At 35.8% G+C, this 24,675-nt stretch overlaps 1 protein-coding gene across 1 annotated transcript; it reads right to left on the reverse strand.

Annotated features, from left to right (window-relative positions):
• Positions 1-336: 336 nt before the first annotated feature.
• Positions 337-16,690, reverse strand: LOC141283692 (protein LBH). Its single transcript, XM_073817007.1, has 4 exons — positions 16,525-16,690; positions 7,899-8,008; positions 2,569-2,734; positions 337-1,272 (listed from the first exon to the last, which is right to left on the reverse strand). The coding sequence occupies exons 2-4, from the start codon at positions 7,983-7,985 to the stop codon at positions 1,220-1,222; spliced, it is 306 nt and encodes a 101-aa protein (XP_073673108.1). The 5' UTR covers positions 7,986-8,008; positions 16,525-16,690; the 3' UTR covers positions 337-1,219.
• Positions 16,691-24,675: the final 7,985 nt, after the last annotated feature.

A 24,675-nucleotide genomic window follows, 5' to 3' on the forward strand; every position in this document is an offset into this window, starting at 1 on the left:
TTGTCTGCTTACTGCAGTTGCTGTTCAGCAAACATGCTGAAGATTATAACAGATTTTAAAGGGATCCGACAGTTGGGTTAATCTAAAAAGGTTTAGGAGGGTTGAGATGAAAGATGAGGGGGTTTCAGCCCCCCTAAAACTGCTCTAGCAATGCCTATGGCTGGAAAACATCAACTGCTCAGAGCTGCTGGGCTAGAATAACTACCGCTCATGTCAACACAGCATTCAACTAGAAGCGCCTTTGGCTAGTACTTGACATCTACCCACAAGAAATCAGTGATGTGTCAAGGCTGGATCCTACATACATTCATTTGATGAATCAACAGAGCACAGATGTAGAAATAACTGCCTTTAATGCTAGTGATACTGCGCTGAATTCGTTCCCATTCCCAGACAGATTATTAATATTTTAAGACTAATACTCAAACATCAAAAGAGCAGTAGATTTGTAACAGAATACAGTGATATTCAACAGACTCTGAAGCACCAAAGAGTTTCGCCGTAGGAAGGTGACAGATACATATGATGGGTAAAATAAATGACGGTCTGAACATATATACAAACGGTCATTTCATTTAAATTATGATGTACATAGAGTGTAACGACAAATAAATGTCTAAGGCAAAGAAAGCTACATTTACAGCAGCTCTGACGAACACTAGTAAATAAGCAGCAGCGATGTGAATAACAGAATTAATGCAAATGAATATGTGCAAATCTGAAAAGCAGATAGTAGTGTGTGAACGTGAAAACAAACCAAGATCTACTGTACATAGCGTACATTTTATGCACTGTAGTTCATATTATCTGAAATCCATTTTCACTTTATGCTGATATAATACATCAAATTAACATCCTGAAGCTGGGTATGCTTGATAGGAAGGAGTGAATAACTTTGGTCCAAAGCAAATAAATACATAAACGGATGCCAGTCTCTAATTTAGCAGGCATTGGTGACTTCTAATGGGTATCGTGGTGTTATTGGAGATCATTTACAACTCAATCACAGCAGCTGACTACCACTAGAGTTTGGCACGTGAGCTAGTTCAGTTAAGACAGTCTCTCAGGCCTCGGCTCCACCTAGGGGAGTGGAGGTTTAACAGGTGGGCGGCTCTAGTGTGGATGATAGGCAGACCTAACTGGTGGAGTCTCCCATTCACTCCTGTCCGTAATGAAGACATTCACAGTGACTGGCTGGATCGGTGCCAACCATCGCCCATTAGTTTTCCGTCCCTGTCGCCACCTCTTGGCTGTCTTCTGTGGGCTTGTCACCTGAAATACAAACAGAGTATATTCAAACATCGCATAAATTAGATTTCGAAAAGCGTTTGCAGCTGATGCTACAAGATTGAAATCAAGTAAGGGGTATAAGAACCACTGTATAAGAAATTTGCATTTAAAATGACATTTTTAAAAGATTTGAAAAGAAATACATTTATACAGCACAGATACATCTCACTGATCAAAACTGACAGTGAAAAGTCAGTTTCAAACTAAAATGTTAAACAGCACAAGTGTATTTAACACTGATAAGAAGTGTTTAGTCTCTTAAGGGTACATTTTTTGAAAGTGAGATTTATAAATCATCTGAAATCTGAATAATAGGCTTTCCATTCATGTATGGTTTGTTAGAATATGACAATATTTGGCTGAGATGCAACTATTTGAAAATCTGAAAGCTGAGGGTGCAAAAAAATCTAAATACTGAGAAAATCACCTTTAAAGTTGTCCAAATGAAGTTCTTAGCAATGCATATTACTGATCAAAAATTACGTTTTGATATATTTACAGTAGGGAATTTACAAAATATCTTCATGGAACATGATCTTTACTTAATATCCTAATGATTTTTGACATAAAAGAAAAATCTGTATAATATTGTTGGCTATTGCTACAAATATACCCGTGCTAATTATGACTGGTTTTGTGGTCCAGGGCCACGTATTCGATTTTGTAATGTATTTTTAAACAAAGAAATGCAGTCATGATGAGCAAAAGAGACTTCTTTTTGCAAATCATGAAAAAAAAATTCACTGTAAACTGTAAAAAGTAGCTTGGAATTGTTACCAGAGCTATTTTTGGCTGATTTAGGAAACAAAAAAAAGTGTGTTGTGTTAAATTAAATATTTTAGAGGAAATGAGAATAAGAGTAAACTTAAAGGGACAGTTCACCCAAAAATGAAAATTCTGTCATTAATTACTCACCCTCATGTCGTTCCAAACCTGTAAGACCTTTGGTCATTGGGATATTTTTGTTGAATAAAGTCGTTATTTTATTTTCTCAGAGCTTCGTAACATTGCGGTTGAACCACTGATGTCACATAGACTATTTAAACAATATTCCTACTACCTTTTAGGGCCTTGAACTTGGTAGTTGCATTGCTGTCTATGCAGGGTCAGAATGCTCTTGGATTTCATCAAAAGTATCTCAGTTTGTGTTCTGAAGATGAACAAAAGTCTACCAGGTTTGGAACAACATGAGGGTGAGTAATTAATGACTGAAATGTCATTTTTGTGTGAACTATCCCTTTAAAGGCGACATTCTTATAATGGTTAACATGAACTTACTTGCAGCCTGGGCCTGTTTGTCTCTGGGGTCGTCTGTAGGGCTCAGATCATCAGGAGGCCAACGGAGTTCCCCACTCTCCACCTCTCCGCTCTCAGTGGGTTCAACCACGATGGATGGTAAGCGCTTGGAAAGCTTTGGGAACCGTTCATGGGAGTCTGGGAAGATCTATAACACAGGGAACATAAGAGGCCACAGTACATGACAGTTCAGTGAGCTGAAATGTATCTTTAAGTCTGAAAGTTCATGAAACAGCATGATTTGACCTTTACTTCCTCCATTAAAGATCTAAGGACCTCATTAAACCATCCTATTGGAAGTAGAAGTTTTAATTTTAGCACAAACCTCACTAAACTTAGATTTTTGCTTGAAATTAAATATTTATAATATGTGATCCTGGACCACAAAACCAGTCATAATGTTCAATTTTTGGAAATTGAGATTTGCACATCAGCTATAAGCTGAATAAATGGTTTGTTAGGATAGGACAATATTGGATGAGATACAACTATTTTAAAATCTGGAATCTGAGGGTGCAAAACAAAAAAATCCAAATACTGAGAAAATCCTTTAAAGGTATAAAAATGAAGTTCTTAGCAATGCATATTACTAATCAAAAATTCAGTTTTGATATTTACGGTAGGAAATTTACAAAATATCTTCATGGCACATGATCTTTACTTAATATCCTAATGATTCTTGGCATAAAAGAAAAATAGATAATTTTGACCCATGCAATGTAATTTTGGCTAATTTTGTGCTACTTACAACTGGTTTTGTGTTCCAGGGTCACATATGTTTTATCTATGCTTAGATATTTAAAGAAGAACAAAACAAATGTATATTAAAAACATTTTTAAAGGGATAGTTCACCCAAAAATTTTAATTCTGTCATTAATTACTCATTTCAAACTTATAAGACCTTTGTTCATCTTCAGAACACAAATTAAAATATTTTTGATAAAATCCAAGAGCTTTCTAATCCTGCATAGACAGCAACACAACTGACACATTCAAGGCCCAGAAAGGTATTAAGAACATCATTAAAATAGTCTGTTCACCTGTAATGCTATGAAGCTACAAGAATACTTTTTGTGCACAAAGAAAACAAAAACAACGACTTTATTAAACAATATCTTCTCTTCCATGTCAGTCTTTACGTACGTTCATAACAGTACCATGATGACTATTTTGACGATGTCCTTATTACCTTTCTGGGCCTTGGACGTGTCAGTTGGATTGCTAATGCAGAGTCAGAAACTGTCGTATTTCATCAAAAATATCTTAATTTGTGTTCTGAAGATGAACGAAGGTCTAACTGGATTGGAACAACATGAAGGTGAGTAATTAATGACAGAATTAAATTTTTTTGGGTGAACTATCCCTTTAAGGCAGGGTGTTGTCAGGTCAATCTGTTTTAACCTTGTAAGCTGTCAGCACTAAAGCCTACTTGAAATTTTCAGTGCATTTTCATTATAAGCAATCAGAGAGAAGAATGAATTCTGTTTTTATTTATTTTTTCATGTGGGCAATCACTTTTAATGTGAGTAAATATATGTTTACAAAAGCTCCCCTCCAGCGGTTCCATCAAAAACTCCTTGATGGGTTTTTATTAATGATGTGTTTGGCATTCACCTCACGCCGTGTGTGAGTCCTATTGCCTTAGCGCAGCCTTGTTTCGAGTTCATGAGAGCAGGATGTGACTCACGTTGTGTATGATTATTTCTCAGCAATTGCAGTGAAGTGTGAACAAGAGCGTCTTAAGTGTGTGTCCGTGTGTTTGCAACATGTGGGCTATCAAGCGAGACATGAATGGTTTGAAAGCATCTGTAAAAACAGTGGAAAAGGATGTGCATTACATGTTGGTTTACACAGCACAGAAGGAGCTTACATGACAGAGTGAATGACAGATTCAGACAGGGTTCATTCAGCTAGCATATCATGGCACTGCTCATCCTGTGGTAAAGAAAGGGTAATGATGATCGTTCCCTGAAAAGATTGTGACCTTTTGAGGCTCTCTTGAGTGTCTGAGAGGAATCTGAATTCATCTAGCAGGCTATATGAACGATCAGACATCTGATTGGCTTTTCGCAGCGATGTGAGCAAAATGAAGGGACTCCAATCAGGCTGAAATGACGGAGGTAAAGCTCCAAATAGAGCCACGGAGACCCATCACAGTCATCCATCAGGTAATCAGAAAAACACTCAACATGTATGTGTGTCTGACCACAACTTAAAATAACCTATTCCTACTCTGCTCTCTGGAATAGTCGATTTTGGTCAGTTTGTTTAACTGTTGCATACATGACACAGTGTTCTAATAACAGCTTGGAAGTTAAAGAAGTTTAACGTTTACAAAATGGATTTCTAGACCACATTTCATTCCACTTGCCTGCATCTGACGTTATTAAATGCAAAAACGCATTCTATGTGAATGGCCCGGGTGTGTTCACACTTTTAGTTTGGTTCCTTTGGTTCATTGGTCCGGACCAAAAAGAACAATGATACATTTAGGGTGCGTTCACAACGTTGCTCTGTTAGTGTGGTTCATTTGAATAAGTGTGAACACTGCCATCTGAACCCTGGAATCGGCAGACTGATCAGTGAATGGTACTTTGATGTCATACATCCTTTTGTTTGGAGTGTTCGGTGAGTTCTTTTACAAAATATATGTCACTCAACCCGACCAATCAGGTTGTGAACATATCACTATGCCTTTAGGTTTGGTATTTTTAGGTTCACTGTCAAAAATGGCAGTGTAAACGCTAAGCGGGCCAGGACCAAATAAGTGTGTTCACACTCTACGTTCGGTTCGTTTGGATTATTTGGTCCGGATCAAAAAGGAAAATTATACATTTAGGTTGTGTTTACACTTGTCATGTTTGGTTCGATGAAAACAAACTCTGGTGCTATTGCTCTGTTAGTGTGGTTCATTTGAGTAAGTGTGAACCCGTTCCATCTGAAACCTGGTGTGCCATCTGAACCCTGGTGTGCACCAAACAAGTGGACCAAGACCGCTAAAAAGATGGGTCTCGGTCCACTTCCAAAGAACTATGCTTAGTCGAGCAGACGGCATTGAGTGTATTCGACTTAAAATGGCAATCGGCAGACTGATAAGTGAATGGGAACTTTGATGTCATACATCCTTTTGTTTGGAGTGTTCGGTGAGTTCCTTCACAAACTATATGTCACTCAACCCAACCAATCAGGTTGTGAACATATCACTATGCCTTTAGGTTTGGTATCTTTAGGTTCGCTGTCAAAGATGCCAGTGTGAACGCTAAGCGGGCCAGGACCAATTAAGTGTGTTTACACTCTACGTTTGGTTCGTTTGGTTTATTTGGTCCGGATCAAAAACGAAAATAATACATTTAGGGTGTGTTTACACTTGTCATGTTTGGTTCGATTAAAACAAACTCTGGTGCAATTGCTCTGTTAGTGTGGTTCATTTGAGTAAGTGTGAACCCTGCCATCTGAACCCTGAACCCTGGTGTGCACCAAACAAGTGGACCAAGACCGCTAAAAAGATGGGTCTCGGTCCACTTCCAAAGAACTATGCTTAGTCGAGCAGACGGCATTGAGTGTATTCGACTTAAAATGGCAATCGGCAGACTGATAAGTGAATGGGTACTTTGATGTCATACATCCTTTTGTTTGGAGTGTTCGGTGAGTTCCTTCACAAAATATATGTCACTCAACCCAACCAATCAGGTTGTGAACATATCACTATGCCTTTAAGTTTGGAATCTTTAGGTTCGCTGTCAAAGATGCCAGTGTGAACGCTAAGCGGGCCAGGACCAATTAAGTGTCTTTACACTCTACGTTTGGTTCGTTTGGTTTATTTGGTCCGGATCAAAAACGAAAATGATACATTTAGGGTGTGTTTACACTTGTCAAGTTTGGTTCGATTAAAACAAACTTTGGTATGATTGCTCTGTTAGTGCGGTTCATTTGAGTAAGTGTGAACACTACCATCTGAACCCTGGTGCGCACCAAACAAGTGGATTGAGACTGCAAAAAAGATGGGTCTCGGTCCACTTCCAAACAAACTCTGGTGTGGTTTGAAAGAAATATGAATGCAACACTAACCAAATACTTCTAAACGAACCAAAAACAGAAAGTAATGAAAAGATGCAATGCTATGTGACATGATTTTACGAAGGGAACAAGCGGTGTATCCAAAACAAAACGAGCAGAGGGCAAACGTGGAGCAACGAGGAGGTAAAGTGCCTTTTATAAGCTGTTTGTGAGTTTGCAGGTGGTGAAAATAAAATCATATGCATGCAACGAGCACGCTTAGTCCAGCAGATAGCATTGCATGTATTCGACTTAAAACGGCAATCTGCAGACTGATCAGTGAATGGGTACTTTGATGTCATACACCTGCAGCACCGCTTTAAGTCGATTGCACCTTTTTCTTTTGTTTGGAGTGTTCGGTGAGGTCCGTCACAAAATATACGTCACTCAATCCAACCATTTAGGTTGTAAACATATCACTATGCCTTTAGGTTCGTTATCTTTAGGTTCGCTGTCAAAAATGCCAGTGTGAACGCTAAGCAGACCAGGGCCAAATTAGTGTGTTCACACTTGTAGTTCGGTTTGTTTGGTTAATTTGGTCAATTGTAAATCGTGAAATCTTGTTGCATAGCATCACATCTTGTCATTACTTCCTGTTTTTGGTTTTGTTTAGAAGTATTTGGTCCTTGTTGCATTCATATTTCATTCAAACTCGTTAAAATAGTCCTTGTGACTTCGCATCTTGGAAAAAAAGTTCCCACAGGTACGTTTTCGTCATGAGATCAGGTAGCAAATTATACTTCAGTACAAAAGTATATGGTAAGCATAATTTTATGGTATAAAAACATTGCCAAGCAGAAATTTAATGAGCTGGATGTGCGTGAACTTAAAATAGCGGAAGACATGTTACATTGCAGCTTCAAATATGTTAGCTAACAAGTCCACAAAAAAAGTAACATGGATTGCAGATTAAATTAAATTATTACAATTAATTTAAAAATTATGTTGTAGATTGTTCTGTTGTTTCTATAATATTTAAATTAACTATTGAATTACCTCATATGCATGTAAGATAATAAACGTTTATTTAAAATAACTTAATACCATATACAACAATTTTTTTTTGGCAAATAGCAATAGATAATCACTAACTGTATTAAATCCCTGTTTCTGTTGGCAAAATGACCAGTAGCTGTATAAATGATCCTTCGCTTGTTTTTGTGTTTCATTACCCCTGTTCCTCTGGCTTGAATGAATCACTGATATGAATTTCAAGACAGCATCCAGCAAGTTGACCGAGAAAAGCACAACCCACCTGAAAAGAGATGTTCGGGTCCTCAGATGCGCCGCTCACACTGTAGTCTCCCACCGCAGAGTCACAGCTGTTCATCACCTCCGTCATGCTGCCCAGTGACACACTTAAACCTACAACAAGTCAGAAGGAAGTGCATTTACACTCTGATAGTCACAGCGTCGCTCGGTCCACTCATTTGCCTATGAATGTGGGAGAGACTGATTCAGATGGGCCACCTGCAATAACCACAGCTGGGTTATTTTCTCATCTATGAAAAGATCCTGCCAAAAGCTGCCAGCCAATCCGTGCGCACCTACCATGATTTTATGCAGAGCAAGTCTATACATAGTTTGTTATTCAAATCAGCTCTTCCACCATTTTCGAAGGAAATTACTTTCACACTCATCAGCTAAAATCAAGAGCCAGGATACATTCAGTGGGTCGCAATAATATCAAGGCTGTTCTCCAATTCATTCTAAATGCAAAACTCATCTAGGAGAAAAAAATTGAATGGCGCCGAGCATCCAGTTGTGAGCCGTATTTGCTCCCATATTAAAACCGAACAAATGTCACTTTTTAAATCTTACCATGTACCATCCTAGTATTATCTATATTAAATAATAAGTCGGTTAAAGATGCAAGCACAGAAATTACATTTTATATAATCTAACAACATTTGTACACTATAACAAATTACAATTCGGTTCAGTTCAAATCATTCAGCAGCATTCCACTCAACTCTACAAATCTACAATATAAAAGCTCAGGAATAAAGTGCAATATGATTGGATATGACTGATTATGATCGGCTGTGATTGGTTCATGCAATAAATCCCGCCTCTTGTGTTAGTACACATTCCGTGTTCGCAAATTAGTCTGAATGAACAATATAATGACATAAATAGGAAGTCTAATTAAAAAAACACTTAGATATAGCCACTTTGTTACATCAAAATAAGACTTGAAATGGCATGAAAACATGACTCTTCGGGAGTTTTAGTGAGTAATGAAATCTCAGTGTCTGTGGCTAATATTTACTGAGCTTCAATGACTGATGATCTTAAAAATTAAAAAATACTTCAATGTTAACTATTAAAAAAAATAATAGCTGAACATAAGTTCAACCAATAAAATATATTTGTTTTAATTGTTACTGTTTTGAGTTATTATTTTTGAATAAATGTAAAATGCTTAAAATTCTAGCTAATTTATTTTAGCTAGTTGCCAAGACAATATATACAGTATTTCACAAAAGTGAGTTCACCCCTCACATTTCAGCAACCATTTTACTATATCTTCTCAAGGGACAATACTATAGAAATTAAACTTAGATATATTTTAGAGTAGTCTAGCCATTATGCCACCCACAGTTGGAATCAGCTTCCAGAAGAGATCAGATGTGCTAATACATTAGCCACATTTAAATGCACACTCAAAACTCATCTGTTCAGTTGTGCATTTATTGAATGAGCACTGTGCTACGTCCAAACAGATTGCATTATTTTATGTATAATCATTTTTACTGTGTTAATTAATTTTAAATCAATTCTTAAATCATCTTAAATTTTCTTAAATTTTCTGTTTTTATTGTTGTGATTATTATTTTTAATTTTTATGATTTTAATTCCTTTTATGTACAGCACTTTGAATTGCCATTGTGTATGAAATGTGCTATATAAATAAACTTGCCTTGCCTTGCCTTGCCTTGCCTAGTCAATGTGCCACTTGTATAACAGTAAGGATTTACTGTCCTCTGAAAATAAATCAACATACAGCCATTATTGTCAAAATAGCTGGCAACAAATGTAAGTACACCCTAAGTGATAACAGCAGTATGTTGTTTAACCATGCAAAGCCACATGTCCTATTCATCATGTTTATGTTTTTGTCTGCTTGACAGGACCATACAAAGTTGTATATCTTGTATTAGAGCAGTTAAAATTTGGTGCTTTAAGTACAATTGTCTCATACTGACCACTGGATGTTCAACGTGGCATCTCACAACAAAGAACTCTCTGAGGATTTGATAATTAGAATTGTTGCTCTCCACAAAGATGGCCAAATGCTATTAGAGGTTCAGTAACACCCTGAATCCGAGTTACACTACAGTGGTGAGAGTCATACAGAGGTTTTCCAAGATGGGTTCCATTCGGAACAGGCCTTGCAAGGGTCGATCAACAAAGTTGAGCACTCGTTCTGTGCGTCAGGTGCAGAACCTGGCTTCAAAAAATCAGATGCATGAGTGCTGCCAGCAATGCTTTAAAGGTTGCAGAAGTAGAAGGTCAGCTTGTCAGTGCTCAGACCATATGCCACACACTGCAACAAGTCAGTTTGCATAGGCGTCATCCCAGAAGGAAGCCTCATCTGAAGCTGGCTCACAAGAAAGCCTGCAAACAGTTTGCTGAAGACAACCTGTCCAAGAGCATGAACTACTGGAACCATGTCCTGTGGTCTGATGAGACTATAAGATAAAGTTGTTTGGCTCAGATGGTGTCCAGCATGTGTGGCGATGCCTTGGTGAGGAGTACCAAGAAAATTGTGTACTGCCTACAGTCAAGCATGATGGTGGTAGCATCATGGTCTGGGGCTGCATGAGTGCTGCTGGTACTGGGGAGCTGCAGTTCATTGAGAGAATCATAGATTCCATTATGTACTGTACATTCTGAAGCAGAACATGATGCCTTCCCTCCAGAAACTAGGCCGAACGGCAGTTATCCAACATGATAACGACCCCAAACACACCACCAAGATGACAACTGCCTTGCTGAGGAAGCTAAAGGTGAAGGTGATGGGGTGGCCAAGTATGTCTCCAGACCTGAACCCTATTAAGCACCTGTGGGGCATCCTCAAGCGTAAGGTGGAGAAGCACCATGTGTCTAACATCCAGCATCTCCGTGAGGAGTGGAAGAGGATCCCAGCAACAACCTGTGCAGCTCTGGTCAATTCCATGCCCAGGATGATTAAGGCAGTTCCAGATAACAATGGTGCTAACACAATATATTCACACTTTGGACAAGTTCACTTAGGGTGTACTCACTTTAGTTACCTGCTATTTTAACAATAATGGCTGTATGTTGAGTTATTTTCAGAGGACAGTAAATCTATACTGCTATACAAGCTGCACATTGACTACTCTTAAATATATCCAAGTTTCATTTCTATAGTATTGTCCCTTGACAAGATATACTAAAATGGTTGCTGAAATGTGAGGAGTGTACTCACTTTTGTGAGATACTGTGCATATCACTGCAGTTTCCAAAAGAAATGAACACTAGAGGCAGTAAAACTCTGACACTCTTTATTCCTTAAAACAAAGTACGAGTTTAATAAATTACTTGAAGAATATTAAATTATAACTTGAAAATATGCTGGGACATTTGAAAACTGATTTTTTTGAATGTTAGCATGACATATCAAGCTTCATATCTGTGGGTTTGAAGCTACAATAATACATTTTGTTCTGCAAAAAAGTAAAATAACAACTTTACTCAAAATCAAAAATACTTTAATTTTTGTTTTGAAGATGAATGAAGATCTTGCAGGTTTGGAACAACATGATGGTGAGTAATTAATGACGGAATTTTCATTTCGGGGTGAACAATCCCTTTAAGGGGGCGTTTACGTGACACTGTTTACACTAAAAACTTAAAGGTGCCATAGAATGGAAAACTGTATTTACCTTGGCATAGTGGAATAATAACAGTTCTGTACATGGACATGACATACCGTGAGTCTCAAAAGCCTTCTTATATAAATCTGGTGTTTGCAAAAGACCACTGAAAAAAGAGGCCAATTCCAACTTAACACAGACTATGACGTTATAGCCGCGATCATTAATAGTTACGCCCCCAATATTTGCATAGCCCAATCATCAGAAGTTCTGCAGGTAGGCTATTGTGAAAAAACAAAGCGAAGACAATAGTGAAAATGGTAGATCACGGAAATAAATGTTATGTTCCAGGTTGTGCAGGTGATGTTAAGTGCAGTTAAGTGTGATTGGTGTCTGTACTCAGAAAGGCACGGAAAACAAATAAGGCGTTCTAATAAAGTAAGGCGAGCCACTAAAGGGACACGTTAGCTTCTTGCTAGCGGTAGCCTGATATATTGCAGTACATACGATTTCACTAACCACATAAACAGAGTAAGGAAAGATGACTGTGCGGACGATGGCGAATGATTTGCAGATCCTGATCACCGCTGACAGCATCTAAACTTGTCAAATGTGCTAAGTACTGCCGCTGTAGTATAAAGTTATACAGAGCACGTGCGAGCACAAATCTCAAAAGTGAAAGTAAAAAGTTATGGTGCATTCAGAACGGCAGTTTCAATGCCCCGCATATTAATAGCGGCTCGAGCTCCGTAATTAAATATATATTTTCCTCCATGCGTTTCCTTACAGCTGTGTTAGAGCTAAATGAGCCGCTCTGTGAAACAGCCAATCAGAGCAGAGCTCATCATTATTATTCATGAACCTTCCAAATAAGGTAATAACAGACCATTTCATCCTAGGGACAAATCCTAGGGTTGTAAATGGACTTGTAAAACCGTTTCTTGTGAATTTTTGACCTTACATAAGCCATATACCTTCTATGTAGATATCAGAGAACAATTTAAAATATCGTATCAATGCATTCTACGGCACCTTTAAACATTTACACGACAACAGCGTTTTGGGAGCCTGAAATTCAAACTTTTAAAATGGGTTTTAAAGTGCAAGTGTTTAAAAAATGATACTGTTATCATGTGTGTTAACTACAAACTGCAAATTTGTGAAAACAGTCACGCACATGCGTATGACATGTTCAGGTTATAGTTGTGTGCCACCAACTACTGGCCTGATATGCATAATACAGCGCTTTTAGTCATTTTCCCAGATGAAAAGAAAAAAAATTTGTACATAGTCGTCGTAAAAACGTATACTGAAATGTAAGATACTGAGTATCAACTCATTGTTTAATGAGCAATATTACAACAGCACTCTCGCTTGTGTGATACTGCTTAAATAATACACAGGACAGACTGGATACATTTACATGAAGCTCACATGAGTACGGTTCGGTTGGCTTGCACAATCTATCTGCCGCATGATCTGTCTAATGCGACGTGGAGCAGCTGGTGGTCCTGAAGGCTGATTCCTCAGCCCTCCGCATGCCACATATGCACACCGTGCTGCGTGAATGACAAAGGCTGGGTGACTAACGCGGCCCTTTACCATGAAAACGTGCATTAGCACATACGGTATTGGTTTAATTGGTAGATTTTATTAGTATTTTATTATTAAATACTGCATGCATGCATACATTGCTGCTCATTCACTACAGTGCACATGCACACAACAAATCTGCTTTTTTAATCTGATGACACGCATACTATCACCTAGACATTTGCATGGATAAAACCAGTATCCAGGCTTAGCTGATCTGAGATAAGGCTGTGAAGAGACCACAATGATGCTTCTTATGCTTTGATGTAATGAGAAACAGCAAAGCTCTAAAGCCAGACAGGTGACAGATGAAATGAGAGAGTCCTTCACTACAGATCAGCCACTTTAAAGATGTTTTTGTTTTATCTGCGAAACCAAAGGTCTCGGTAGAGAGGATATTATACTGTCATTATCATTGTAGTTTACCCTTGATTCCATTTGGGAACTGGGTGGCTCAACTGAATCAAAGGACTAGAGGGAAAACTGGGGGTGAGCAGATGAAAGAAAGCAGAAATAAGCAGTACTATAAAAGAACAGGATTAAAGGATAGCGAAAATGAAACGATGAAGAAATAAACCGTTTGGACCAAAGAAACGACACCTATACGCCTGATAAAACAGACCCACAAGCTACAATCTTGCACAGCAGTTCAAAGAGCCAGCATGAAAAATCACCCCATAAATAAATAAATAAATGAACTTTTGACTAAAAGCACCATTCGGATTAATTAGCAGCACACGCAGATGCTGGATGGCAGACAGATAAAGAATCTAAGCTGTTTATGTTCTCTGCCTTTAATGTTGCTTGAAAATAGACTGATTATTCATGCCCGTTATTATGTTGATGGTGACCAGCACAAACGCAGCTCACTCCCCAGACCCTTGTTAGCATACAGGCTTTTTCATTGCTGAAAGTGAGCGGCAAAGACAAAAGGGGCTTGAGTGAGGGATCAAAGGGCTGTGCGTGTGCTTGGTGCCATTTATAGTGAGACAAAGCGCTGTGGAAGACTGGCTTTGTAGGCGGCCACACAAAGACTTCATATGCTCATCAAAATATTTTCAGACGGGCAACCCTGAAAAACAGTGCAGGTGTTATTGTTGGCCATTGCACTTTTGAGTAGTTGTTGTTTTAAAGAGTCCCATGCTCTGTAAACTGTTGCTGGAGTGCATGGTGCTTAGTTAGAAACGCTATTTTCTACCATTGAAAGGTGTCTCTTTGTGCATGGCTCTGTGTTTCTGTGAAAAATAGAGATGGTATCTAAATAATTTAATATGACTGGGTGCAACGACAGACCTCACCCCCTTCCTGGTGGCATGTAAAATCGTACTCAAATCTAGGCAAATGACCGATACTGACTGAGCTACAGTCAGCTTGGAGCAATAGCAAAACTCTTGTTACTAAATGTTACCATCACTAACCGCAAAACACTTCAAATAACACACCGGCTTTATAATAATTGACAAAAAGCCAAAGCTTGATTGCAAAACAAGTAAGTTCACGGAACAGCAACACACCATCATTTGCAAAATTGGAAAGACAGATCAATGAATAAAACATTGAAAAGCCATTGCCAATTGAAATGATCAAATATTAATAAATGTGACCCTGAACCACAAAACCAGTCTTAAGTAGCATGGGTATATTTGTAGCAACAGCCAAAAATACGTTGTATTAACATATGTTATGGTAAAAATCGTTAGGATATTAAGTAACAATCATGTTCCGTGAAGATATTTTGTAAATTTCCTACCGTAAATATATCAAAACATCATTTGGACAACTTTAAAGGCGATTTTCTCAATGTTTTAAATTTTTTGTACCCTCAGATTCCTATCCTAACAAACTATACATCAATAGGAAGCTTTTTAATTTGGCTTTCATATCATTTTAAATTGAGATCATTTTAAAAAATATATATCCTATGACTAGTTTGTGGTCCAGAGTCGCAAATCTGCTTATCTGTCCATCAGAATTGCATAGTGTAGCTATGAAATGAGTTTTATAGGGCTTTAAGTTTACTTTTTTACCTAAAACTGTAACTCCTGACCAAATTTACCGACCCTCAAGTTCCAAGAATGGGTTTATTTCTTCTGGCAAACAACAGAGATCCTCAGTCACCAATTTTCATTGCACCTTTTTCCATACAGTGAAAGTAATGGTGAAATTAAGATGTCCGTTCTTTTTGTGTCTTAAGAGCGATGCAATCTGGGATACATAAATGTAACCCTGGAAGACAAAACCAGTCATAAGGATCAGTTTTATGAAATTGAGATTTATACACCATCTGAAGCTTTCCATTGATGTATGGTTTGTTAGGATAGGACAATAGTCGGCCAAGATAAAACAATTTGAAAATCTGGAATCTGAGTGTGCAAAAAATCACCTTTAAAGCTGTCCAAATTAAGTTCTTAGCAATGCATATTACTAATCAAAAATTCAATTTTTATATATTTATGGTAGGACATTTACAAAATATCTTCATGGAACATGATCTTTACATAATATTCTAATGATTTTTGGCATAAAAGAAAAATTGATAATTTTGACCCATTCAATGTATTGTTGGCAATTGCTACAAATATATACCCCTGCTACTTACTGTTTTTGTTTCTTGAAAAGGTTAGTTGATGAAACGCTATAGTATTGCCAGAGTGTTATTTAAAAAATGTATCTATGTATTTTAGTATATTTATTTATATTACCTTTTTATGAATTCCTCCGCTAGAAAATAGTCCCTCGTGTAACAAAACTTTGTTATGCAACAAAATAATTTTCCGCTATCGGTCCTTCACAAGCATTAACCAATCAGCAGCCAGAACGGAACTATTCCTTGTTGTTATATCACTTTTTCCAACAATTAATTAGATAAGATTAGTCCTAAAAAGTGTCAGGTGAAAAGATTATGTTACTGATTTGAGAGATACTCTGGTAACTTGTAATCACTGCCAGGTTACATTTCAGAAATAATTCACACTGTAATTTACACCGTAAATGGGAGAAAGAATGTGGTACGGGTTCAGAAAGACATGAGGGTGAGTAAATGGCGAAAGAACTATTTCTTTAATATCAAAATAAAAATACTTTGATAAGAAATTAAATGTGAATAAATAACAGAATAAAATATGGTAACAGAATACGAATAATAACAGTTAATGGCACAGCATTCAAAGAACAGCGCAGAAAAGGCGTCAAACAGCTGCGTTAAAGTATCTTTAAATTTTTAAAACTTATTTAAATGCAGGTTATACAAGCCGGGCTTATTCGAAGTTAAATCAGTCGCACACTGCAATGCAACTTTCTCAAAAGCATGAAAATATCTGTCATATCGTGCAACAGTTTGCTGCACTGAATGCTGATGAGTGTTCCTCAGGCAGTTTGAGTTGAAGCTGAAGCGCGCATTGTGCACGGCATTTGTACGGCTGGTGTGTAAAGTGCTCATCGTACCTGTAGCCTTCCCAGGTGTTGTCTCTCCGCGTAAAGCCCGTGGCTGCTGCTCTTTCCAGTTGGATGTGTGTGCTAGACTCAAGTCAGATTCTCCCAGTCTGAAGCGCTGCTACTGTTACCTCAGAGATAGCGACTGTAATTTCATGCGCACTCACCCGAGTCACAAGAGCACGACTGTGTATGTGAGTGAGTGAGTGAGTGAGCGCGTGAGAGAGAGAGAGACACCCCTGGCTCTTCACGATGGTTTAAGATGCAGATAGTTCAGTGTAGCTTACTATTGTACATTTGCTATAATTGAGACATACAGATATGCAGATAACCAACAGGCTATCTGACCAATATCTTGATACTCCAGTTAAAATATGAGATGTTGAATCTCTGCAAATCATGTTTGAAAGTAAATGGCCACCTTTTCCCATATAATCTCTGAAATTCAAGGATGGTTTATTCTCAGCCATGCATTTTTAATTCAAAAGAATGTAAATTGTTAATAAACTAATGTTGATCATGTTAAGGTTGTAAACTATTGACAATCTAAAAATATACTATAAATGTGCTAACATCTAAATGAGCTTTTTATTAACAACATTATTAACAAAACTGTTAAGGAATAATATCAATTAAAAGTCATTTTTATAGAATATACTGTAGTATATATACAGTCAAGCCCAAAATTATTCATACTCCTGGCAAAACTTAAAGTTACTTTTATTCAACCAGCAAGTTTTTTTTTTTTTTTTTTTTTTTTGACCTGGAAATGACACAGGCTTCTCCCTAAAGATAATAAGACGATGTACTGTGGAAAAAAAATATTTCTCAGCTTTTATTTACATTTGAAAAAAAAGTAGCATGTCCAAAATTATTCATACCCTTTGCAAACTGTCACAGTCTATGGGAAAATCCAAAGTTCTATACCATTCCAAATAGTTCAAGCTGTTCTAAAGCATCCTAATTACCCTGATTCATTGGGAACAGCTGTTTTAATCAACTCAACAGGTGAAAAGGTGGTTTGTGGACAGTCATGGCTAAGACAAAGGAGCTCACTGAGGACCTGCGGCTGCGCATTGTGGCTGCTCACAAGTCAGGAAAGGGGATAAGACCATATCTAAATGTTTTGAAGTTTCAGTGGCTACCGTACAAATTATTATTAAAAAATACAAGATGTTCCACACTATGCAAAATCTCAGAGGATGTGGTCCTAAGCCAAAAGTGACACCTGTGCTGGCCTAAAGCAGTGCATCACTAAAAGTGGACAAACATGATTCAGTTTATAAAGAATTTTATTCAGAAGTCTAACGTTTATAAAATCAACTGTTGATGTTAAAGAAATCTGAAAATCAGCAAAAATTAATTAATAATATATATATATATATATATATATATATATATATATATATATATATATATATATATATATATTTATCTGAAATTATAGTTTGGGAAAGAAATTATATAAATTGATACTTTTATTTAGCAGGGGTGCTTTAAATTGATCAAACGTGATGATAAAGACAGTTATAATGTTACAAAATATTTCTATTTCAGATAAATGCTGTTCTTCTGAACTTTCTATTCGTCAAAGAAACCTGAAACATTTTTACTTAGCTGTTTTCAACATCATCATAATAATAAATGTTTTATCATGTGACTGGAGTAATGATGCTAAAAATTCAGCTTTGAAATCACAGGAATAAATAAAAATAAATAAATAAATTCAAATAGAAAACAGTTATTTTAAATAGTTAAAATATTTCAGAATTTAACTGTTTTTCCTGTACTTCGGATCAAATAAATGCATGCTTGATGAACAGAAGAGACTTCTTTCAAAAATAATCTTACTATTCAAAAACTTTTGACTAGCAGTGTATATATAAATATATATAATTTACATTTCAAATAACCCTAAAATACAATGCAATAAGGTGTAATATTCAAAATGCGTGAAAAACACCTGTTGTTGTTGTTGTGTCAATTTGACTGGTTACTGTCTGAATAATTGTTCCCTGTTATGATTTATTATGTGAAACTGGATTTACATGTTAATAGGGACAATGACATGTTGTGAATAAGGACTTAAAATAAACATGAGGATTAGGTTAACTAACCTTAATCACAGCTGCCACGCCACTAAACAACCCAAATTCAATCCATACCCATGTTGTCTTATCGTAAAGAAGATTTTAAATATATTGTCTTATCTTCTTAGTCATTACTCTACATGACTGTTCATGATTGTACTGTTTCAATGAGTTGAGCATAAACAGTCAAATTCTATATATAATTGTCACCATTATAGTTTTTAGTTATTATTTCACGCTAACCAAATCTGTAACTGTAAGTAATGTGAGAATTGACTGTGAAAGATGTATTGTCTAGGATGTTTAAAATAGTTTGCAAGTGATCGTGTTTGTGATGTAAGTCTTGACCTGTGGAGTTCGCACAATCACTTAACTATTAGGCTGGTATCTTACGCTGACATTTGTGTGTCAAATTACCCAGTGTGATGGAACGCACAGCGTGATGGAAAACAGGGCGAGAAGTCGAATGTCAGAGGTTACAGCATCTCACCTTCCGATTGGCTCAAGCCTGATTCTGATGATGATGTCACAGCGAGTAACGAGTGAAAGGAGATGCTGCCGATCATATAGAGATCATCTACCCGCCCGGATCCAGCAGGCAGATTTTTCCAGTGGCTCTGTAACTTGACATGGAAAGGTATCCATTTTGACACATATACCTCTGTGCATGTTAATTTTTAAACACAAAGAGTCAGTGTCAGTTCAGTGCAATGACCGTGTATTCCTGCGATAAGAAATAAGAAATAAGAATAGGATAAGAAAGTTGTTGTTTTTTTTGTTATGATCTCCATGAAAAGTTACATTTTAAAAACCAATCAACAAATTTTCCACCGAAAATGTTCTCTTTTTTATTCTGATTTTTTCAAAGATTTTTAGGTGAGTGTATTAATATGATTTTAAGTCAGTGTATGAAGTCAGTTGACCTTATAGAAGTAAACATTTTCTCAAATTTTTTTCTCAAAGACCTAAAGTCTTTTATCTGAACAGATTTGGAGAAATTTAGCATTATATCACTTGCTCACCAGTGGATCCTCTGCAGTGAATGGGTGCCGTCAGAATGAGAGTCCAAACAGCTGTTAAAAACATCACAATAATCCACTTATTAGTCAATTAATTGCCTTGTAAAGTGAAAAGCTGCAAGTTTGTAAGAAGCAATTCTATCATTGGGCGTTTTGACTACTGACACTTCTGAGAAAGCAATATTATGGATCGATGCCTTGAAGGATTTGTTTCTTGCAGCTTTCTGCTTCACAAGATGTTAATCAGTGGACTGGACTCATGTGGATGACTTGCAGATTATTGTGACGTTTTTATCATCTGTTTGGACTCTCATACTGACGGCACCCATTCACTATAGAGGATCTGTTCATGAGCAAGTGATGTAATGCTAAATTTCTTTAACTCTGTTAGAATAAAGTAACAAACTCATCTATATCTTGGCCTGAGGGTGAGTATATGTTCAGAAAATCTTGATTTTGGGGTGAACTACGATTCACGACCGATAAATCGACTAATAAATGTTGCTTGTTGGATATTTTTTATATTGTGTAAGACATTCCTACAGTTTGAAGTATTCAGATACTTGAGCCACTGTATGTGCTGACATTTATTTCTCATTAAAACAGACCAGACTGGTTTCTTTAGTCTCACATTAAACGCAAATCATCACTTTTGATCACTTTAAAGCATCCTTGCTAAATAAAAGTCACCCCCAAAATTATACTGACTCCAAGCTTTTAAATAGTGTGGTCTATAGTGTTACAAAAGCTTTTTATTTTAGATAGATGCTGATCTTTGGATCTTTCTGTTTATCTAGAATCCTGAAAAAAAAAATGTACTCAGCTGTTGTAAATATTAATCATAATAATAATAAAAACATTTCTTGAACAGCAAATCAGCATATTAGAATGATTTCTGAAGGATTATGTGACACTGAAGACTGGAGTAATGATGCTGAAAATTCAGCTTTGATCACAGGAATAAATGACATTTTAAAATATATTAAAATAGAAAAGAGTTCATTTAAATAGTAAAAATATTTCAAGATTTGAGTGTTTTTGCTGTATTTTGAATCAAATAAATGCAGGCTTGGTAAGCAGAAGAGACTTCTTTACAAAAACATTAAAAATCTTTTGACTGGTAGTGTAGTCTTTCTAGGATAGTTCCGATAGTTGCCTCTGATCTAAACTTGTGACAAACAAGTTCAGATATGCTTTTTTACCCACAATTGCTTTTTAAACAGTACTGAAGGTTACATGTAAGCTGAAGCTCTTGTTGACTTCATTATTTAGTGCACTCTTTTCAAAATAGTTTTAGTTGTATAAAGAAATTCATATGGTACGATTTATCTACAAAGTTAATTTAATTTAAGGAAAGACACTGCAGGCAAAAATGCAGTTTTTTCATGCACCTGCCAAATTTTGAGATTGAGAAGTGTTTTTTAGACTAGTGGAAAGAAAACACCCAGAAGACACTGTTAAGTGTTTCTTTTATAGCACTTTATCTATTTGTGTCAATAGATTTCAAATACAATACCTATTTTTAAAGGCTGTTTTCTCAAAATGAGTTTTTTCTCATACACTGAGCTATACATATCCAGTAGCACTTACACACACCAAACTTGATATATTTATTTCTATCCTGAAAGTTTTTACAGAGGGATTTGTTCATATATATTTAGCTTGATTTTATACATTTTACTCCCCCCAAAATGGTAAAAAATCTATCTGTTCAAAGTTTTTTCTGAATTATGGAGTAACAAAATGAGGTACCCAAAATCCCCACTGTAAAAAATTTGACTCTAATTTGTCAAAAAAAAATTAAACAAGAACTTGATCCAGTTATTATAAGTTTGCAATTATCAATGTAATCAATAATCTGGGTAAGTAAGGTGATAACTATTGGTTAATTATTTTTACCCTATTCACCTGCAGTGTCTTGCCTTAAGCTTAAGCTTAAATGTTTAAAACTAGCTTTTAGTCTTTAGATCAAAATATATTATTACAACACACAAAACTTAGTAAAGTGCTTTCAAATGTGGCTGAGGGTGTGTATATTTTCAGAAAATCTTGATTTTGGGGTGAACTATTTCTGTAATAGTGATTAACAACTAATAAATGTTGCTTGTTTGATATTTTGTATATTGTGTAAGACATTCCTACAGTTTCAAAGTATTCAGATACTTGGGCCACTGTATGTGCTGACATTTATTTCTCATTATAAGACCAGACCGGTTTCTTTAGTCTCACATCAAACGCAAACTGAAATGCAATTTCCACCGGGAGTTCAAGAGGTTCAGGCTCAGGACCGAGAAACCGGCTTGCAGACTTTGCCGACGAGTGGAGTAATTGAAATGTAGAGCTCCTCCTCTCCTCTTCTTTCCTCTTCACTCTTCACTTTATACAACTGCTGTGTCTCTTTGAATGAAGAGCTCTGAACTCTGCGTGTGTGGAGGAGTGTAATAGACTGACCTTTCAGTAATTTTGCCATCTCGTATAAATTCACTTCAGGCCTGTTTTCTGACATTCTCTATTCATTCAACCAATTAGCACTTCATGCATCTGCGTACTCTCCTTCAGCTTTTGTGGAAGTCTCAGATTGAAAGCTTCTCTGAGAAAAATAAGTAATTAACTGAAATTTCTTTCAATATCCTGATGTCCTCCGACCGAAGAGGAATCACTAACATCAGGCCGCGATGTTACGTTTGATTGAAGTATGAATACAAGTCTTACTGATGGTGTGCTGAGTGGCTTTTCAACAAGTTATAAAATTGGAATAATTACTCACTCTATATCATCTTCAGATAGCACTACATACATTATACCAGTCAAACATTTGAAAGCACTTTACTTAATTTACTGTGTTTTGTATGGTGTTAATATTGTTTTGATCTAAAGACTAGAAAGTAATTTAGAGTATTTAAGCTTAAGCTTACTTTTATTTAACTTTGTAGATAGATTGTGCCATATGAATTTCTTTGAAAAGAGTGAACTGAACTGGATAATGTAGTCAACAAGAGCTTCAGCTTACATGTAATTCCTTCAGTAGTTTAAAAAGCAATTGTGGGTAAAAAAGCATACCTGAACTTGTTTGTAGCAAGTTTAGACCAGAGACTATCCCAGAAAGACCGACACTACCAGTCAAAAGTTTTTTAATGTTTTTAAAGAAGTATCTTCTGCTCACCAAGCCTTATAAGATATTTAAAATATTTAAATATGTTTTCCATTTAAATGTGTTTTAAAATGTAATTTATTCCTATGATCAAAGCTAAATTTGCAACATTATTACTCCAGTCTTTGGGGGTGAGGATAAATTATAGAAATTAATATTTTCATTTAGCAAGGATGCTTTAAAGTGATCAAAAAAGACATTTGTATTGTTAAAGATTTCCATTTAAGATAAATGCTGTTCTTCTAAACTTTCTATTTATCAAAGAAACCTGAAAAAAGTTAACTCAGCTGTTTTCAACTTGAATGTTTTTGAGCAGCAAATCAGAACATTAGAATGATTTCTGAAGGATCATGTGACTTGAGTAATGATGCTAAAAATTCAGCTTTGAAATCACAGGAATAAATTTGAATTTTAAAATATTTTCAAATAGAAAACAGGTGTTTTAAATAGTAAACATATTTCACAATATTACTGCTTTTGCCGTATTTTGGATTAAATAAATGCAGGCTTGGTGAGCAAAAGAGACTTCTTTAAAAACATTAAAAGTCTCACTGTTCAAAAACTTTTGACTGGTAGTATTTGTGATTAACCAATGTTGTCATTAGCATTTTTGTATGCTGAAATTTCAAACACAAATATGTCGAGAGATACAAAAAAGTGGTGGACATACAGTATTAAATAGTACACTATGTAACTGAATATTTAAATAAAATACATAATAAAATAACATCTTTATATCCTACCATTTAATTAAGTATTATGTTATAGAACTGCACTTAATATTCTAAAATGTGGAAAATAGTAATTAATATAATATATAGAACTTAATGCTTTTCTAAGCAAGGATGCATTACATTACAAAAGATTTCTATTTTGAATGAACGCTGTTCTTTTGACTTTTCTATTCATTAAAAAAAATCCTGGGGGGAAAAATACACACAAATATTAAACCACACACTCGATTTCAACATTTATGAGAAAAAAAGCTATTATTTAAATTGTAATAATAATCCACAATGTTACTGTATTTTTGATCAATGAAATGCAGCCTCTGTGAGCATATGAGACTTTACTGACAAAATTTGAATGATAGTGTATGTTAAATGCGTGGTCAATAAAAAAGTATACATTTATATACAAATGCATAATTTGTAAAACACTGTTTAGGGGAGACACTGCAGGCAAAAATGCAGTTTTTTTCATATACCTGTCAAGTTTAAGATTTTAGGCTTTTTGGTTTTTCATAGTGTTTTGTCAGACTAGTGGAAAGAAACCCCCCAAAAGACACTTTTAAGTGTTTCTTTTATAGCACTATATCTATTTGTGTCAATAGATTTCAATTACAATACATATGTTTAAAGGCCGTTATCTCAAAATTGAGTTTTTTCTCCTACACTGAGCCATAAATCTCAGACTTCAGTAGCACTTACAAACACCAAAACATTTTTATTCCTCTATATATCCTGAAGGTTTTTACTGAGGGATTTATTCATATATAATTAGCTTGATTTTATACAACATTTTATTCCCAAACAAATGCTAAAAAAAATAATAATAATTATTATTATAATAATGTTTTTTTCTAAATTATGGAGTGACCAGATTAGCAACATCCCCTCTGTTAAAACATTCGACTCTAATATTTAAAAAAAAAAAAAAAAAAAAAAAAAAATTCAACAAGACTTTTGAAACTGACTCCAAGTGTTTCGATTTTTTTTAGTGCATATTTCATTAAATAATTCCTCATTTGTGTTTTTAAACATAACATTTTTTAATACACAAATGTTTGCAATTATCAATGTAATCAGCTAACTGGGTAAGTAAGGTGATAACTATTAGATACTTTTTTTACCCTATTCACCTGCAGTGTCTTGCCTTAAGGACAAAAATAATGGTGAACATC

This window comes from Garra rufa, chromosome 13 (genome assembly GCF_049309525.1).
Source record: "Garra rufa chromosome 13, GarRuf1.0, whole genome shotgun sequence".
Classification (NCBI taxonomy): domain Eukaryota; kingdom Metazoa; phylum Chordata; class Actinopteri; order Cypriniformes; family Cyprinidae; genus Garra; species Garra rufa.

Coding starts and splice junctions, on each gene's coding strand:
- LOC141283692 (XM_073817007.1), bottom strand. CDS start 7,985: ATGACGGAGGTGATGAACAGCTGTGACTCTGCGGTGGGAGACTACAGT. Junction 2,735..7,898: donor ACCCGAACATCTCTTTTCAG/GTGGGTTGTGCT, acceptor CCTGTGTTATAG/ATCTTCCCAGACTCCCATGA. Junction 1,273..2,568: donor CAAACAGGCCCAGGCTGCAA/GTAAGTTCATGT, acceptor TTTGTATTTCAG/GTGACAAGCCCACAGAAGAC.